A 19,447-nucleotide genomic window follows, 5' to 3' on the forward strand; every position below is an offset into this window, starting at 1 on the left:
GCTCTTCGACTAAATTTGTCGGCTTCCCACATCAAACCTCATATAAAGTTAGGATGATAGCATTGTGAAAAATCTGTAACGGTCGTTTAAGATTGTTGAAAATTCTATGATTTCTCTCCAACCAAATTACCCACCAAAAAATAATGGGGATATAACTCCATTGTTTTAGGCCTACAAATCTAGTTGTCTCAATTCACGTTTCCCAACACGCACCAATGGTTCCCGACATAACCCAATGAATACTAGTAATACTCTAAGGAAGACTCTAAATACTAGCTAGGGCCAGCCCTGAGGATTTAGGGGCCCAATACAATTTTATATTTTTGAGCCCTTAAAACTATAAATAATTTTTTTTTTCATTTTTTTAATTAACAATTATATATATTTTAATTAACAATATATATATATACGAATTAAATATATAACAACAATATCTCATATATAAAACATTTCATAATATATATCAAAAATATTAATATAAGAAGTTTTAAATGAAAAAAAAATACAATAATAATTAATGACTATGAAAACACACATCGTTCTAAAAAAACTATGAAAACATACTTCTCTTTGCATTTTTTGAAGCAAAATTTTTAACTAAGTCATCATATTCTAATTGTTCTAAACACTCATTTTCAATTGATATCATCGCTAATCCATTTAATCTTTCTTGTGACATTGTACTTCGTAAGTAAGTCTTTATCAACTTCAACTTAAAAAAACTTCTCGAGTGATATAGTGTCGACTCGAGTGATATGTTTTTCGTAATAGCCTGATTGATTTGAGATAATATTAACGATATTATATCTCTACTATACTCTAAAATAAGAAAAAAATAATAATGATAGATATTTTAATTTTTAAAATGGTAAAGATTAAAGATAACAATAAGAAAAAATTAAACAAATAACTGAATAAGTAACATCATTACCTGATTGTTGTTGTTACGAATCTTTGTAAACTTGAAGAAATAGAAAATGATCGGCCCGCTTAATATAGGGATTTAGGATTATAAAATTATTATGTGAATTTGAAGATAAAAGAGAGAAAAAGAGAAGTTAAAAGATATGAAATAGAAAATGACGGCTGAGATTTAGGGTTAGATTTAAAAACTTGGAATATAAAATGATGGCCGCTTAGTGATTAGGTTAAAAAATTATGATTAATATTAGATATTAGGTTAAAAATAATTAATATTTATATATAATATTAAATGAAATTAGATATAAACGAGTAAAAAACGTAGAAAGAGAAAAAAAAGATAAAAAAAAAAGTTATATATATTTATATATATGTTATATAATATTTATTTAATATGAAAAAAGATTAAAAAAATAGTATTAATAATATAATATAACTATTTTATAAAAAATTGGTGACTCTATAAAATTGGGGAGCCATATGCAACTGTATAGGTTGCCTTACCCTAGGGCCGACCCTGATACTAGCGACACCCTTTATAATGTAAAAAGAGATGAGGAGACGCCTCCCCATCCTTAAGACTCAAACGACATCAACTAAGATAAGACATTTGTGTATACTTCTATCATCAGTTAAAATATCACTATGGATCAGACCCCACCAAAAAAAGATCTTAGTGGAAACTTAGACTTCCATAATTTCTCCAGCACAACTCAGTTGGAATGACTCTATCAAATAGATAATAACAATGTCCCACATCAAATCTATCATTAGACGATGTTCCCCTAAATGATAATCTCCTTCTATATTTAATGCGATGGACAAAACCTTGAGAGCGATGGTCGTACATATCTTTGACTGTGACATCTCTACAAATAGTAATAATAGAGTCCATCATAGGAAAGAAACAACAAAACTCTTACCCCACACCATGCATCCTCCCAAAAATGGATAGATGAACTGTCACCCACAGTAAACAAAGAATGTTCACAATAATTTTTCCACATGATTGATATGCCACTCATATGTTACATCTCACTGGGCAACTGAATATTTTTGTAAATCAACTAGACCAATCCAACCCATATTTGTTTCGGATCATATTTACCCAGAGATTTTCCTGTTCCGAACCAAGCACGCCACTTTGACAATAAGACCTTATTAAAAGTACATAGGTCACGAAAATCCAAACATCCTCCATCTTAGAGATAATCGGATCCCAATTGACTTTAGATCGAGCCTTTAACATAGTGGATGACCAAGATACATGGAAGAAAAATATCCAATGTCAAATCTTAAAATACCCGTCAAACGAGATCTTCTCCTAGCCGACACAGAATTAGAGAAGAATATTTCAGACTTGCAAAGATTAACACGAAGTCCCGAGCAAGCACCAAATAATCACAAAATATCACGAAGATGCTTGAAATTTTTACGGGAAGCCCGAATCATATGGAGCGTATCATTAGTAAAAAAATAAGTGAGAAATGGAAAACGAAGCTCTTTTCGATCCGCAATCAACCCCATGGATAAGTATGTTATTTTCAGCGAAGATCAATATCCTTGAAAGAGCTTCCATTACAATGACAAACAAAAAGGGGATAATGGGTCGCCCTGCCTGATCCCGCTTGACTCTCGAAAAAGCCTTGAGAACTACCATTCACTATAACAGAAAATTTAGTCGTGGAAATGCAAAACTTTATGTTCGCGGTTATTATTGATAAATATTTAATATATTTTAACAAATTTGTCAATGAATCAAACTAATCAAACCGATTAAATCGACGATTTAAAATTTAGTAAATCAATGTCAACGATTTGAATGTGTATCTCGATCAATAAACCAACGAACCACTCACCCCTTAATTTGAGTTATTTAAATAAATGGAATAAAGCTCAAATTGTTGATGGACCTGTTTAAGCCTATTATACTACGGGCCTATTTTACTATCTTGTATTACCAATAGCCCAACGTATTTACTCTTGGGCCACTTACCAAGTTGGCTTCTTCCCCGCCACTTATGGATCACTAACTGAAAACTGACTTCAAACATTAATCATACAGTTTCAACTTCTTTATACAATACGTTTCTTCCATCTTCATCTTCATTTCTCACCGTTTCCTCTTCTCTTTCTCCAATATAATCATCCCTAGGGTTTTAGCTATGTCGGTCAATCTTACTGCAAATGCGATTCAGGCCATCTGCGCGGGTGATGTGAATTCGAAACCGCTGGTTCAAGTAATCGACATTAAACTTATCGGCACTTCTCAGGAACGATACCGTCTCCTTCTCTCGGACGGCGCATCAACTCAGCATGCCATGGTAGCAACACAACTCAACGACCGAGTGAAGACTGGCAAAGTTCGTAAAACTTCCGTCATTCAATTGATTGATTACATCTGCAGCACTATTCAGAATCGCAAGTAAGCCTTACCTTTCATATTATCATTTATGATTGTTCTCGTTTAGTTAATTGTTGCATTTTATCAATCGTATTCCTAGAGAGGAGGTCATTTCTCTACGAGACCTATCAGAATTCAATTTGTTGATTTTTGATCAAAAGTGTTTAGAAATTTTCAGCTGAAAAGGAGACATAGTCCATTTTCTAGTTTATATGACCATATTTCTGTTGATGCTAAGGCAATGTGATTGATGCACCCCTGTCATTAAGAATATACAGTTAGTTTAACCTATTCACTGATATAATTCAGTTATCAAGTTTTTGATCTTCAACTTGCTTCATTGTGGTCTATATCTCCTTTAGGAAAAATAATAAAAGGAAACCTGATATTAATATGATAAGGAATCTGCTCTCAGTTTTACAGACATTGAAGAATATCAGTATGCATCTACTCTTTCAGGCATCATTATCTGGTCTCATTTATGATTTGTATCTTCCAAGGAGTATATAAGAGAAATTTTCTTTCCTACTCGTGAAACATGTTCAGTTTTATTATCTTCAGGGGGGAAATAATACATTTGATGTTTGGTTGCAGGATTATTGTTGTTCTTAATATGGAGACAATATATCCAGAATGTGAAATAATTGGAAATCCAAGACTGTTATCAGATTCTGATTCAGTTGCTTCAGCGCCAGCAAATTCTGTTAACTCTGGTCCAACAACAAAGAATGCAACTAATAGTTCCACTGATAACGGGTCGAGTTTTCGGCCAACTATTCAACCCCCTTACCAACCTCCTCCAAATTACAAAGGCCATGGAACAATATTCAAGAACGAGGCACCAGCACGTGTAATTCCAATTTCTGCACTGAATCCTTACCAGGGACGTTGGGCTATTAGGGCGAGGGTCACTGCTAAAGGAGATATCCGGCGTTACAACAATGCTCGTGGGGATGGGAAGGTTTTTTCTTTTGATCTTCTTGATTCTGATGGAGGTGAAATAAAAGTTACCTGCTTCAATGCTGTTGTTGACCGTTTTTATGAGATTATCGTGGTTGGTAAAGTATATATGATATCAAAGGGAAACTTAAAACCAGCACAGAAAAATTTCAATCATCTGAAAAATGAGTGGGAAATCTTTTTGGAAGCGACTTCAACTGTTGATCAATGCCCTGATGAAGATTCTAACATACCCAAGCAGCAGTTCTCCTTCGTACCTATCAGCGATATTGAGAATTCTGAAAATAATTCTATTTTGGATATTATTGGCATTGTAGTATCCGTCAATCCCACTGTTCCAATCATGAGAAAGAATGGAATGGAAACACAGAGGAGAGTCCTGAACTTGAAGGATCAGTCCAGCCGGACTGTCGAATTGACATTGTGGGGTGATGTTTGCAACAGGGAAGGTCAAACGCTACAAGAAACGGTTGATTCTGGGGTTTTCCCAGCGTTGGCTGTAAAAGCAGGGAAAGTAAATAACTTCTCTGGGAAATCCTTAGGAACAATATCCACCACTCAACTCTTCATAAACCCTGATATTCCAGAAGCCCGTACACTAAGTGGTTGGTTTGAGAGAGGAGGGAAATCCGCAGCTTCTCAGTCGATATCCAGGGAACTGATGCCAAGTGGAGGAAGAAACGATACTCGTAAAGCGGTGTCTCAGATCAAGGACGAAGGTCTAGGTAGATCGGTTAAGCCGGATTGGATAACAGTGAAGGCAACCATATCTTTTATTAAGACAGATACCTTCTGCTACACTGCCTGTCCACTTATGATTGGAGATAAACAATGTAATAAGAAAGTTACAAGGTCTGGAAATTCAAGATGGCTATGTGACAGGTGCAATCAAGAATTTGAGGAATGTGATTACAGATACCTTCTCCAGCTTCAAGTTCAAGATCACTCGGGTATTACTTGGGTTACAGCTTTCCAGGAAGCTGGGGAAGAGATACTAGGTTGCCCAGCAAAGGAGCTTTATTTGATGAAACAAGAAGATACTGATGATGTTAGGTTTGGAGAGATGATTAAAAATTGTCTCTTCACCGAATTCCTTTTCAAACTTAAGATCAAGGAGGAATTATATGGAGACGAACAGAGAGTGAAGGTCACGGTTGTCAAGACAGAAAAAGTTAGTTGTTCATCAGAGAGCCGATACATGCTCGATCTCATCTCCAATTCTAATTCTTCTTATGTGCGCTGAAGATGGACATGGGTCTTTATTAATGATGGTTATTATTGTTATTATTCAATCACCATTGTTAAGGTTTGCAATACTTACAAAATGAGACAGACTCTCTATTCTCTTTTGCTTCATAGTAAAAACATATTTGCATGCATGTTGTTGCAGAATTGATTGAACATATTAAATTTGTAATGGGAAGAAGCACAACAAGATTACATGAAAAAGAAATTGCTGTAAATGATAATTAAAGCAGGTTGTCAGGTTCTTTTGACAGGATCAAAGTTCGAAACACCAATAATTGCACCAACAATCCCACCAAGGACGACCCCTCCGGCGAGTATGCTGAGCAAGAAGTTATTGAGGGAAGGGGAGACACCCGATGCAGCCTCCGCCACCTCAGGTATCATCATCGAAGCCGTCAGGGCAACGGCTGTCAATCCGGTAACTGCCTTCTCTTTCAGGGAAGCCTTGGTCTGGAATTTTATGGTCCTTGAAGAAGATCCAACTCTCGGCTTAGAGACCGGCAAAGGCTTGAAGAAGGTGTCAGATCCTGGAACCCTCTTCTGGGTAGCTGAAGTAATCGGCATTGCCGCCATAACCACAGAGGTAGATGCCATTTCTTACCTTTTTTTCTGTTAGATCTTCCTGCCCCCAACAAACAATCTCTCTCTCTCTCTAAGTTCGCTTTGGTGTTGTATGAATGTGTGGGAATGAACAGGTACTGAGTTATGAATACAGAAGCGGGCTTGGAGATGGAGGCAGAGTATCTGATGAGAGGTGGAGAATTTGTAAGGCCACCATTGCCATCCTACGTGGCAGCTTCTCTATTTAGCACTGGGGATAAGGTTATCTCTATCATCTTGGTTTAGAAGCCACGTTTCGCAATAAAAAGGTAATTATCCCACATAATGTTTTCTTCTATTTCCTTGTTTTCTAATTTCAGAATATACTATATATCTGGATCCATTTTCTGATACAAAATCTAAATAAATGTCTCAAATTGTTTTAGGGAGAAATTAAGTAAGATAGAATAGATGATGAATAAAATTTCTGGACAGGAAAACAATAAATAATAATGTTGATAATACCTTAAAAAACTCTCTTGACAAATAAATTTCAAAAGACTATAATAATATATTCATGGCGCAGGTCCCTGCGATGAATAATTGCCTGCATATTTTAGGTGAACTTCTTGAGGAAGAAGATTATACTTAATAGCAAGCTCTTCAAATATTTTCTTAAGTTCAAAAAGTAGCTCCGATCTTCTACTACTCTTCTCCCCGATGTTCTGGAAGTTTATGGTATGTGAAACGGAAAGACCCATTTTCATCTTGTTCATGTTCTCTATATCCTTCACCGTAACCCCGTGCCCCGGACGCCAGTATTGGGGCTTACTTTCCAAGTACCTGAAAACACCATTAATGGTATGAGTTCTTTGACCCAAGAGAAGAACAACATCCTTAGAAACATTCACTTACAATTTTATCTTAGCTTTTAAAGCCAAGATACTCTCAACCGAGGTGGAAACGTCGATAGTAAACTCCACGTAATCACCCATCTCGGGGCTTCTATAGAAATTGCTGATTGGTTTTGTAGCCAAAACTGTATTTGGATAGAATATTTTCTCATTGTCATATCTCAAGAACACTGTCGTCAAAATATTCATCTCTTCTACAACCATCTGCACCCCCATTTCCATTGTATCATGAGTTACACCAAAGCCAAATTAAGGAACAAAGATAACTCTTACTTACACAAACACACACACACGCACAATCTACTACCTGTACTCCATCAATGACGCAGCGATCACCGACATCAAACGGGTGCATCACAAAGACAAAGATCATAGCTTCAAAAACCGTCTTACAAGTGTTGCCAAATATGAACACAACCAGTAGAAGCTGAGATGAAATGAAGACGAGCACGTTCGTAGATAAAAGACCCATCAAAAGCAGCCAGACGAGCACAATAACCACACACAAAATCCCTGAAACTATTTTATTCAGCTCCTCTATTGCTGTTTTAGTGTCGTTTAAAGAATGAGCCAACGACTTACGATCGTTGTACACATTCACCTGCAAGGATGGGAGAATTCAATGTTTATGAACAATTAGAGGAAAAAAAAAGGTTGATCTTACCACCCAAGTTTTCCAGGATGATTTAGGAATTCTGCCTGTTGCAACGGCTCCCTCAAAGAAGTGAAGAACATTATCTGCCTCCTCTTTTCTCATGAAACGCAACAAATCCTCCTCTTCAATATACTTGTGACCCCTCTTAGCTACGTTCTTGAATATCCTAATAGCAGCTGCTTTCGCTTCAACTTCACTTGTTATCTCCTTTTGTTCGACGCCCTCGTCGTCAATACTCTCATCAAGTGCGCTTGAAAGAGTAGACAAACCTGACCCACTTATAACTTCAATTAATCCTCTCATTGTCCAAGCAGAAATCTTATCTTGCGTCATCTTGTGAAGCTTCTCAACATCAATCACTTTTTGTTTCTCCTTCTTCCCCTTTGTTTGCTTTCTGAAACTCAGCTGAACACTACTGCTCTTTGAATCACTTTTCCCAACATATTCCATAAGTGGATTCCCAGAAAGTGTCTGAAGAACATATTGATGGAAGATAGATTCCTGAATCCTGTCAAAGAATCTACTCACATGAAAAGAAGATGCTACTAACTTTAGCAAAATCGTCTTCACCATCCATAAGCCTGCCCCAATTAAACAAGAGGCAAGTGCCCTCGTGATGTAATTCAAGATCCGGGTAGTTTTCCTCGATCGTTTGACACCGCGGTTAATCAAAAGCGCCCAAGCCATAAGAATCAAGGCTAACCAAAGCGAGACCCGGACACTGTTCTTCATGGCGAATACAAAGTAAAGAACCTTCCTCTTACGGAGGAAATTCTTTTCTAGCAAGAACACTAGCACGTTTATGAACCATTCAGTAAACAATCTCCCACAAAATATGACCAACACTAATACACACCATTTCCATATTTCCAATCCCCATAACATATGGCCATGCAGTTTACTGATGGTTAAACTAGCAACCAGAACACCCATAATGCAAACAAACATAACCAACTCTATTAAAACGACTACCCGCAACTTCATACCCGATTTTTCAACGATCCCAACATTAGAAGTCTTGTAGACATCGTCGTCATCGTCTTCCTCATCATCATTTGCTGCTCTCATTGACGGGGATATCAATGGAGTTCTAGGAGTAACAGGGGCAGTAGTAATCTTCATCACATCACCTTTAGGCGTTGTTGTTCCCATTTGAGGAGACTTTATAATAGAGACGTCCTTGCCTTGAATGAAACGTGCATCATCGTCGCTAGGTTCCAATAATCTGGACTTAGGTTTGGAATATGGAGAGCGGGAGAGCGAACTTCTTCGACGGAGGGTGAGATTTTCTTGTGGGATTTTAGGTGGTCTGCCAGGAGATGGGTTAGAATTAAGGATGAGTATTTCCGGAGAAGATGGTGTTGGAATTGAGGTAGCTTGAACTGGTCTGGATGGAAGGTCCAATGGAGTTGGTTTGAAGGTGGTGCAGGAGGAAGAGTAGTCGTCGTCTTGAATAGCAGAAATTGAGAGAACGACTTCATTAATGGTGGTGGTGGTGGTAGGAGAAGGAGGAGCCTTCAGTTTCTGGGTGTTGCTGTCGGCGGTCTCCATTAGAGTAGACGATCATGCAACATAATAAGAACTGAACCGATCTGATCTGGTGATCAATTCATATGGTGTGCTTTTATCTGTCGGTCTCTCTTCTTCTTCATCTTCTTCTTATAGACTTCACAGTTGCAAGAAGACAAAGAGAATTTCCCATTTTTATATTCTCTCTTACAACTTGCCACCATCATCAACATCACCATCACCACCACCACTAACAAAACTTATTAGCTAGCTCATCTCTTGAATTAAGTAAAAAGTTTCTCATGTTATTTTTGTATAATAATTCATACTATTTAATTTTCATTGACATCTAACTAAAGCAAAATCTTATTTGGAGCAAGGTTATTTTCTAACCTGGGATTGATCGATCTTGTTCTATTTACATTTACTTGTATATATTTATATCAATCATTGAGTGAGTGAGAGGTTGAGCTATTCTGTCAACATTAAAAACTTTACAGCAGGCAGAACATCCATTACAACTGGTCGAGTTTGATATTTGAGATCTCTGTGAATAAAATGAAAGTATAATAATGATTACAACAGTCCTTCAGAATTTATTATTAGAGATTTTTTAAATGAATTCTAGATTGACTGGTAGATGAAGCTGCCTTTTTTGATTATTAGGTTCTTAAACATGAGTCAAACCAATAATTATGTTCATTAAACGAAATTATCCGTTTCATCTACTTTTTCCCTTTAATAATAGAGTTTAATCAAAACAAAATACTCTGGCCTAGTTAGATTGGGTTATTTAAATCTTTTTACATGAATAACTTTATAACTCAAAAAAGATGATTTAAATAGTATCAAAGCCGCCTGAAGAGAAGTGAAATGGTATTAAATAAGTGAGTAGTAAAATTGTAAGTCATGATTTTTTTGATGATTTACACAAGTGAAATGGATCAGTCACAAAACCTATTTTCCAAAACCCTTTATAAGCTCCTTTAATTATTGTTATTATTATTTTGTTGTTCTTTCTAAATTTGTACACTTTCCTTCAAATCCTTTATAAATACAACTCCAAATTAATTTCTCTAAAGTACTTTCTAGAAAAATCCAAAAGTGTACATTCATAGACAAATAAAAAATGCATCAAATTTATTTTATTTTTAAAGATTAAAAAATGCATCAAATTTATAAAGAGATTTTAGTAAGATTTCTTTTGGCAATTTTTTTTTTTTTTTTTTTAAGTAGAGACAATCTAGATGCAGGCGGGCGAGGGTGACATAGAACTTGTCCTTTGACACGGGTAATCAAACTAAAAGATACAAAGAGTATCCGGAACTAGAGATTTTTTTTTTTATATATATATATAAGACCGTGTTTACCCCTTAACTTTTAAAACTTCTTATCCCCGAACCCATATCATTTTTATACATAGATACCAACTGACATAATCATCTCAAACATATAATAATAACAACAACGAATAAGATCAAGACATAATGAACAATAACAACAGAAAGTGTTTGTTCATATATTGTATATATTGTTACAACTTGTATACCCCAAATTTAAGAACCTCTCTCTCTTACCCCCAAACTAACTACATTTATCTCCAGGCACATTAACATACACATACTACTTACTACTGGAGAGTGAAAAAAAAAGAGAGAAGAAACCACCAGTCTCAAATCTCTCTCAGGTAGAAGAAATTAACACCCCATTCTTGAAACTATATATATATATATATATAGATATACCCCATTCTTGAAATAAATAAAACATAGCATATTCAATATTCATAAGTACTGTTTATGTACCCTAGCACGATTCTCTTCCCACCAGAGCCTGGCATGCATCTCCCCAAACTTCTCTCGACTGCAATATGAGTATCAATCAATCAATCAATGCCAATTTGAATACCAATTGTTTCTTGATCAGTTCTGAATCATAATATATATACCTGAATCTGACACGCTTGAGCTCTTTCCCTCCACCAGGCAGAGCCCTGATGGTAATATATACGCCAGCTTCATCCTCTTCAACCCATTCCTTTTCCACGTTATTGCTAACCCGCACCACTTCTCCCGACCCATCTGCATCTGCTGCTTCTGAGCTGCTTGTTCTCACTGAGGCATCTATTGACGACAAACTCTCTACCATCTTTGTTCCTCCATTATTAATGCTGCTCGACGACGAATATCCCATTCCTGTTCCTTTTGCTTTCCTTTCCTTACTTAATGGAGGCGTAACAGGACAATCTTCATCACCACACTCTATTCTTTTCCAACTCTGCCAACATGCAATAGTTATAAGTAAAACCACCCCATCACCACCAAACACTTGTTCTCTCATATAATAATAATAATAATAATAATAATAATCACCTCATCCTCATCCTCAATTCCCTCATCCTCAATTCGTGAAGAGGATGTAATTGGGAGTGGGAAAGCTTGCCTGTTCATCCTCTGGACGTTGTACAGTTCCATTACTTTCTCATAATTCTCCCCCCACCACCTTTGAGCTTGCCATTTGTTGAACATCTCACGGCTAATCAATCATATTTAATCCAACTTTATTATTATTCATTTCTATTGTTTGATTTCTACATCCATCACTACTAGTGTTATGCCCCTTAATGTTAATTATTGTCCCCACTTCGATGGATGCTATTTATGTGTTGAATTAAAGTTTCTCCAGTTATATCACACAAAAGGAAAAAAAGAAAAGAAAATAATGGATTTGACATTAAGTGGGACTCTCATATGGAAACAAACTAAATAATTAATCAAGACACAATCTTCTTATATTACCTACCATATGGTAAAACCTCTCCCATCTCAGATTTATTAAAGTTTGTTTTTTTATATGAACCCAGTCAATCAGGCCCACTCAGACAAATAGGCGTGACTTCAATAAAGATGAATTTCAGATTGTTTTTTCATGTTTCACGAGTAATTTATTTACCGATTAGACCCAAATATTTGGTACAAATTAAATCTCAAACAAAGACTAGCTAGTACACAAGTATATTGAATTCCTGAAAGTTACAACAGTATGTCTGTTTCGCTTACAAACAATAATGAATCCAAATGGGTACTAGTACCTTGCTATATACCCTAATAAATACTACTATTGCCCTAGTAGTAGATATACCCTAAACTCAAATTGTCATCTTTTCAAGTGCTATGATACCCTAAATTTGTTAATTTTCAGTTTCAACAACATGAAATTCATGGACTTAGAAGATGACCTGTGATGAAATAGAGGAAACCCACCATCCACCCAGAATCATGAGAGAATTAAAACTAGTTTGAGAATGTTTTGTTTTATAAAAAAGGCAAATGAAACAAATAAATAATTATGTGAATAGATAGAGAGAGTTGTGTTTTCATTAGACTTTTGCTTTTTGTCACATTGCCAACAGCTTTTCTTGCTTTTATCAACCAAAAACTAAAAAAAGGCAAAGCAAAGAGCAGAATGGTGTCAATATCATATTTCAAATTCCAAGCAGTGGCCAGGATTGTACCATAATGGAATCATCATCAACAACAGAAAAGAAAACAATAATAATAATATGTACCTGAAGCAAATGCGTTTGAGATCATTTCCACCACGTGGCATTGAAACGAAAGTGATGAGAACACCAGGTTCCACCTGAGCTACCCATTGTTTAGGTTCACTCTCCTCAACGAACACAACCGGATTATCGTCCCGGCGACCACTCGCCGACACCACCGGCGTTCTCCCTCCACTCGAAGAAGAAGAAGATATACCCTTCAATCGCGCCTCCATCTCCTTCCCCCATTGCCTTGAATTCGAACTTGTCGTCCTCCTGTACGACGACGACGATTCGGACTCTGTACATTGCGGGTTCTGGTGAGTCACCGCCGGTCCCGTGCAAGGCGAGCAGTTCCGATAAACCCCCGACGCCTTCAACGCTATGTCCTTGATCTGCTGCAAAATGGAACATGTTATTTTACAACCTCAACCTCATATGAGTTGTTGTTGTTGAGAGAAAGAGAGATGGCTAGCCTGTGAAGTGATAGATTTGAGAGAGTGCTTCGTATTTGGAGATTGATTATCTTGATCATCACTGAGTCCTTCAGCTTGATTAGCAGCACGAGCTATGCAGGTCAGCATTTTCGTTTTGTTTCTTGATCAAAATGATGGATAAGTGATGAGAAGAAACACCATGGCCCCTGTATCTCTTATAGTCTCTGTCTGTCTGTCTCTCTCTGGGCTCGTAAAGTCACTGGTCCATAATTGAAGAAGAGGAGGTTATAGCTGCAGAGGTGGAGGTGGAGGGGGGTGAAGTTGAAGTTAAGATAACGAGGGGGCAGGCTAAATCTAGGCCCAGCCACTTTTAATGCCAAAATCCTTAATTTCCGCCATGAGAGAGATTCCTCTTAATATTAATTACTATTACTTTCTTCCCTTCCTTCTTTCCTTGGCTCTTGGCTAAATGGTCAAATATATCCCCCTTAAAACTCATTATCATTTTATATAGGATATAGTTTCATTCAGCTTATATAACTCAATCTATTTCTATTGCCTCCAGGTTATACTAGTTTCTTTAGATAAGTTTCATTCAATTTATACATCCTTATTTAATTTTATATTATATATTTAAATATATATTATATTTTAGGACAAATTATTTGGATGGTCCTTTCAATTACTCTAATATAGTCCTCATATTTTTAGAAATGATGGCTGTGTCAATATTTTTTCTTCTTAAAAATAAGACTTTCAGAAATGATGGCTGTGAATTTTTTTTCTTCTTTAACATAAGGCTTTCAGAAATGATAGCTGTCAATTTTTTTTCTTCGTAATAAGGCTTTCAGAAATGATGGCTGTCAATTTTTTTTCTTCGTAAACAATAAGGCTTTCATTTCAGAAATGATAGCTGTCAATTTTTTTTCTTTTTAAACATAAGGCTTTCAGAAATGATGGTTGTTAATTTTTTTTTTCTTAAACATAAGTTTTCAGAAATGATGGCTATCAATTTTTTTTCTTCTTAAACCTAAGGCTTTCAGAAATGATGGTTGTCAATTTTTTTTCTTCTTAAACATAAGGCTTTCAGAAATGATTCTTCTTAAACATAAGGCTTTTAATTTTTTTTCTTCTTAAACATAAGGCTTTCAAAAATGATGACTTGTAAATTTTTTTTCTTCTTAAATATAAGGCGACCTTAACTATGAACTATGAGCTCTTCAACTATTCTAATAGTTAATTTTGGCCCTTCAATTTATATATTGAGAATTTTATTTATGTAAAATATTTATACAATTTAACTAGATTGTTAATTATTTTAATAAAATAATTACATTTTTTTATATGTAAGTATCTATTTAATCAAATAAGAATTAATTCTTAATAAAAAATAAATAAATTTATTTAAAATGTAAAATGATAAAAATAATTTTATTTTAAATGTAATAAAATGGTAAAATAAATGTTGATATTGAAAAAAAATAATGTCCTTTAAAGAAATTTTTTTTAGTGTAGGAGGTTAAAATGACTTTCTATACTGTGGAAATAGAATTAAATCCTAAAGAAACTAATCTTGTCACTTAATTATTTTTTAGTGAGTTTTAAAAAATTTATAACTTAATATAAGAGAAATAAAATTATATTTAAAATATAATTATTGTTATCATTTTATCTAAATAATCCAATGCTTCATATTTTTACATATAAAAAAATTATCTATAAAATCAAAATAGTTATCTCAAAATCAATAATTGAGAGCTTTAAGTTAGAATTGCATTATGTTTAATGATATTTTTAAAAGTTGAAAAGACGATTTATTTTAAAAAATATTTTAAGCGCAAAAAGTTAACTAATCTAAATATTTGGAGGACCACCTAAATAATTTGTTCAAAGTTTTATTCATATATCTGATTTTAATTAAATAAATAGTTATTAAATAAAAGAGCATGTTTGAATTTATTAAATAAAGTTAAAAAAAATACATTTAAAGTTTGTTTAGTATTTATTTGTTGAGATTTTGTTTATCATGTGATATTTAAAAAATTATAATTAATATTTTAAAAAATAAAATTATTTTGTTTTAAATAATAAATAAAGTACAAAGAATTTATAAAGATTTAAAGAGAAAATTAATGTTTGGTAGAGACTATAATCTTAGAGAAGAAGAAGATAGAAATAAAATTAAGTTTGAAGGTAAAATTGTTTGATTATATTTTTCCCCCTTAATTTATGCAACCAATTATAAGCTGAATATAGAAAAAATTAAATAGTATAATATATAATTCATTTTATCATTATCAATTTTTTTATTTTTTCATTTACTTGCTACCGGAAGCTCACCGACAATAGTTTTCGCGCTTCTTTTTCTCCCTCAGGCTTTTATGGGAATCAGATTTTTAGCCATTATTTAAATAGTTTGCGTCCACTATATAATTATATAATATTTTATATTATGTACTTGTTTTTAGTGACTTTTTATAATGAAATTAGATTTGTTCAAAAACTATTGTTATAAAAATTAAAATAAATGAATTTTAGTGTTTTTTTTTTAATTTAAATGATTTAATATTAAACAAGACCTCAAATTTTGATCATTTTGTATTTGGGATAAAATTTGGCCTTATTTATGATAGAGAGAAAAATAATAATGTCAAGTTTTTTTGTTTTTTCTTCAATTATGACTTAAATAAATTATAGATTGCTTGAAAGATCACACAATTATTAAATAAATAAATAAAACGATAATGATATGTTGTAATTCAAAACAGAAATAAATTATTATTATTTTGAAATAGGTAATGTATTATAAAAATGAGATTCATTTAATACTAATAAATCATTTTATTTTATAAATTAAAAGTATATTTTCATCTCAAAATAATTTTAAAAAAGTTACAGAGATGAGATTATTATGTTAGAGAAATGATAAACTCAACAAAAAAAAAATCAGGAAAACAAAGCCAAAAAGTTAGGAGAGAGAAATAAAAAAATTTAAAAATATATTCGGTATAAATCTTCTCCGCCTTCATTTATTTCTCTATGAAACTTCTCCAGTTTCATTTATTTCTCTCTCTAAACTTCTCCGGCGAAAATCCTAAATCTCAAATTCCAGCCCATGGTATCGTTTTTACAAATCTAGTTATTTAACAATATTGTTTAGTTCGTTTTGTATGATAACCAGGCCCGGACCTGCTGTGTAATAAGTGAGGCAATTGCCTTAGGCCCAAATATTTTTGGGACACCAAAATCTTCAAAAATAAATAAATTATAATGATATGTTCATGGACTTGTTTTTAAAAAGCCCATAAATAATAATTTATAATCTATCAATCATAAGCCCTAACTTAATTTATATCCAAAAAAATAAAAATAAAAACACTATCTTACTTGGAGAAAAGAATAACACGATTCTCATTTATCAACAAAATCAAGAAAAAAGAAAAAAAAAAATAAGAACAAGCATTCTGGAAAAAGAAAAGGATACACCTCCTCCAAACCCCAAGCCCGTCGTCGATCTTCCAGCTTGCCGGAATCGGAGCAGAAAACTCGGTCGTCTTCTTCCCCGAGCTCTTGGGCCTTTTTCGCTCGTTCCAGCCTTATTTCTCGGCACTGCGCCACTACCCACTAGAGTTCTTCCTCCGATTTCGGTGAGATTTTGGTTCGATTTACTTGATTATTTTTGGTTGTTGAGGAATGATGACTTGTCTAGTGGAATGGTGGATTCACAATCTGTGTCTTGCATTATTGCATAGCGGAAGTGCAACATTGTGGTTAATCATAGATTCATAGAATGCTGGTTAATCTATTAATTTTTAATGCAGATTAACATTTAGAGTCTTATCAAGTATGCATCCTATAAGAAAACAATTGTCTGGGGCAGAAAAAAGAAAGAAAAAACAAAAGGAAGATGCTTTAATTCAAAGCCAAGTAGGAAGCCTTAATAAGTATTTCACAAGCGATCAAATAGTAGAGCAAGTGAACCAGAATGACATCGATGATAAGTTGAATGATCGGGAACATGGTGAATTGAATGAACTTCGCAATGAAGACCCAAAACAGTCTGAAAATGAGAACGATATAAGTATGTCTAAAAGTGACACTGATGGAGATATAAACCAAAAGATTTTGTTTCCTTTAAATGTTGATGATCCGGGAAATTGGGACAAAATGCAAAACATTAGGGACTTTTTGGTTGAAAGAGGTCCTAAAAGATATGATGATATTTTGTTTCCTCTTGATAACACTGGAAGACATTTCAATCCATCACATTATAAGAGACAATTGACAAATGGTGAGAAAAGTGACAGAAGATGGTTAGTCTATTCTATTTTTACGGACAAGATCTTCTGTTTTTGTTGCAAGTTATTCAAAACTCAAAGAACCATGGCGAAACTTGGTTATCTGGCTGACGAAGGATACAAAGATTGGAAGAATATCAATCGATGCCTCAATCTTCATGAAACTAGTAAAGATCATATTGATTGTATGACTAGTTGGATTGAATTAGAAAGAAGACTTCAAAAGAAAAAGACAATTGATGAAAGTGTGCAAGTAGCAATTAACAAAGAGAGAGAACATTGGAAACAAGTATTTATGGATGGATCAGATGTTAAGACATGGATCAGATTTATTTCTAGAACTAAAGTTGTTAAGACATTCATTACCCAGATAAGCAAATTGAGTGATTGATGTGCTGAATTATTTGAAAATAATGGATTGTTGTTATCCAAATTTTTATATCGCATATCGAGTTTTGCTGACTATACCAGTTACTATTGCATCTGCGGAAAGGAGTTTTTCCAAATTGAAGTTGATTAAAACTTATCTTCGATCAACTATGTCGCAAGAAAGACTAAATGGGTTAGCTATGTTATCTATCGAGAAAAATATTATTGAGAAAGTTGATTATGCAAACTTGATCAATACTTTCGCTTCAAAAAATGCGAGACGAGTAATATTCAAGTGACTATGTACTAGTTCGAAATATGAATTTTATATTTTATTTGGATCTTCTTTGTTTTTTTAGTATTTACTTATGACATATTGTTTTGATGATATTTCATTTCTAGAATTCATGTTACAAATACTATTATATTTAAATCGATAAAAAAATATATGTATGAATATTAAGCTTTGAGGACACCAAGTTTTGTGTTCGCCTCAGGCCTCGAAATCTCAAATCCGGCACTAATGATAACGAACTGTTTTATCTTTCAGGAAATCAGCATTGAAGTACCGAACCTGAACAAATCCCCCTCTGTTGTCATACAATGGCGATATGTCCCAACCGACACTTAATTTTTCCAAATTTTGTGTGACTTCGTTAATCATCTGTGTACATTTATCAATTCAAATCAATTGCCGATTAAAATTCAGAGGTGCTGCATTCAGAGGTGTTGCCTTCTTAGGCGCTGCCTTCTTAGGCACCCCACTATTTGCCACTACTGCCTCATGCTCAGGCACCCCCATGTGCATCCTTGTTCTCCCCCATCCCCATCTGCCTACTCGTTCTCCCCCCATCCCCATCTGTCTCCTCGTTCTGAAGAGGTGGAAGTGGAATGCGTCCAACATCGCTTCCACGTCTGAATTCTCTATTTGTCATCTCTGTTTCCAACCTAACCTTTAACTTCATGTCATTCCAACATGACAGTATAATGGACGCTCATCAATTGGGAGTTTAGGGGTTGCTTACCCTATACAAGTAGCACAGCTGAAAACATACATATGTTAAAAACATTTATATTTGCAACCACTAAAATAAATTAGTGATAACTCACAATAAGAAACGTCTACGGTCTTTGAAAATGTCGTTTTTCATGCGCCTTCCATTTTCTTGCATTATTGAACTAATCATTCAAGTACAAATTTGCACCAAATTATTTTTTTGATATTATAACATCTGAAATAGATTTTAGAATTCTAAATCTGCAAGTGAAAAAACAGATTTAAGGATTATTAATAATGCACATACCATACATATATGTAAGTTTTGAGATATACCTGGATAGTTGACCTAGGTGATCACACTAGAGAAAACAACTAACAATACGAAGTCTATATTGAAATTTTGCCAGTTGCTTTGTTCTCCATAATTTTCTTTGGCATATTGGTCACTATAGGACCGCCATTTAGCGGGTTACCCCATCGAGTCCTAAAGGCCTTTAACTTTTTATCGGTCTCGTTATCCTCATATTTTACAATGTTCAGCTCCCCTCTAGGGATACCCAATACGATTTGAACATTCTTTTCTTCGATTTTCACTTCCTCGCCACTCTTTAGGATGAATGCACATTTAGTACAGTCAAACTTTCTAAC

At 34.2% G+C, this 19,447-nt stretch overlaps 5 protein-coding genes across 6 annotated transcripts; 2 read left to right on the forward strand and 3 right to left on the reverse strand.

Moving 5' to 3' along the window:
• Positions 1 to 3,025: 3,025 nt before the first annotated feature.
• LOC124937698 (replication protein A 70 kDa DNA-binding subunit A) lies at positions 3,026 to 5,664 on the forward strand. The gene is made up of 2 exons (XM_047478006.1): positions 3,026 to 3,346; positions 3,920 to 5,664. Exons 1-2 carry the CDS (start codon positions 3,087 to 3,089, stop codon positions 5,526 to 5,528), a joined length of 1,869 nt encoding a protein of 622 aa, XP_047333962.1. The 5' UTR covers positions 3,026 to 3,086; the 3' UTR covers positions 5,529 to 5,664.
• Positions 5,665 to 5,666: 2 nt separating this feature from the next.
• On the reverse strand, positions 5,667 to 6,238 carry LOC124937700. Its single transcript, XM_047478009.1, has one exon. The coding sequence runs from the start codon at positions 6,125 to 6,127 to the stop codon at positions 5,768 to 5,770; it is 360 nt and encodes a 119-aa protein (XP_047333965.1). The 5' UTR covers positions 6,128 to 6,238; the 3' UTR covers positions 5,667 to 5,767.
• Positions 6,239 to 6,513: 275 nt separating this feature from the next.
• On the reverse strand, positions 6,514 to 9,391 carry LOC124937697 (mechanosensitive ion channel protein 10-like). Its single transcript, XM_047478005.1, has 4 exons — positions 7,652 to 9,391; positions 7,295 to 7,588; positions 6,989 to 7,191; positions 6,514 to 6,916 (listed from the first exon to the last, which is right to left on the reverse strand). Exons 1-4 carry the CDS (start codon positions 9,191 to 9,193, stop codon positions 6,649 to 6,651), a joined length of 2,307 nt encoding a protein of 768 aa, XP_047333961.1. The 5' UTR covers positions 9,194 to 9,391; the 3' UTR covers positions 6,514 to 6,648.
• A 1,248-nt stretch (positions 9,392 to 10,639) lies between these two features.
• Positions 10,640 to 13,458, reverse strand: LOC124937699 (protein Brevis radix-like 4). Of its 2 annotated transcripts, none has more exons than XM_047478007.1 (5): positions 13,172 to 13,458; positions 12,720 to 13,093; positions 11,524 to 11,686; positions 11,100 to 11,428; positions 10,640 to 11,014 (listed from the first exon to the last, which is right to left on the reverse strand). In XM_047478007.1, the coding sequence occupies exons 1-5, from the start codon at positions 13,277 to 13,279 to the stop codon at positions 10,936 to 10,938; spliced, it is 1,053 nt and encodes a 350-aa protein (XP_047333963.1). In that variant the 5' UTR covers positions 13,280 to 13,458; the 3' UTR covers positions 10,640 to 10,935. The 2 variants fall into 2 exon arrangements, with proteins under 2 accessions (XP_047333963.1, XP_047333964.1); XM_047478008.1 differs by having other exon boundaries at positions 12,720 to 13,090; positions 13,172 to 13,457.
• A 3,520-nt stretch (positions 13,459 to 16,978) lies between these two features.
• Positions 16,979 to 17,821, forward strand: LOC124937751 (zinc finger MYM-type protein 5-like). Its single transcript, XM_047478070.1, has one exon. It carries the CDS (start codon positions 16,979 to 16,981, stop codon positions 17,819 to 17,821), a length of 843 nt encoding a protein of 280 aa, XP_047334026.1.
• Positions 17,822 to 19,447: the final 1,626 nt, after the last annotated feature.

The sequence above is a fragment of the Impatiens glandulifera genome, chromosome 5 (assembly GCF_907164915.1).
Source record: "Impatiens glandulifera chromosome 5, dImpGla2.1, whole genome shotgun sequence".
NCBI classification, from domain to species: Eukaryota; Viridiplantae; Streptophyta; class Magnoliopsida; order Ericales; family Balsaminaceae; genus Impatiens; species Impatiens glandulifera.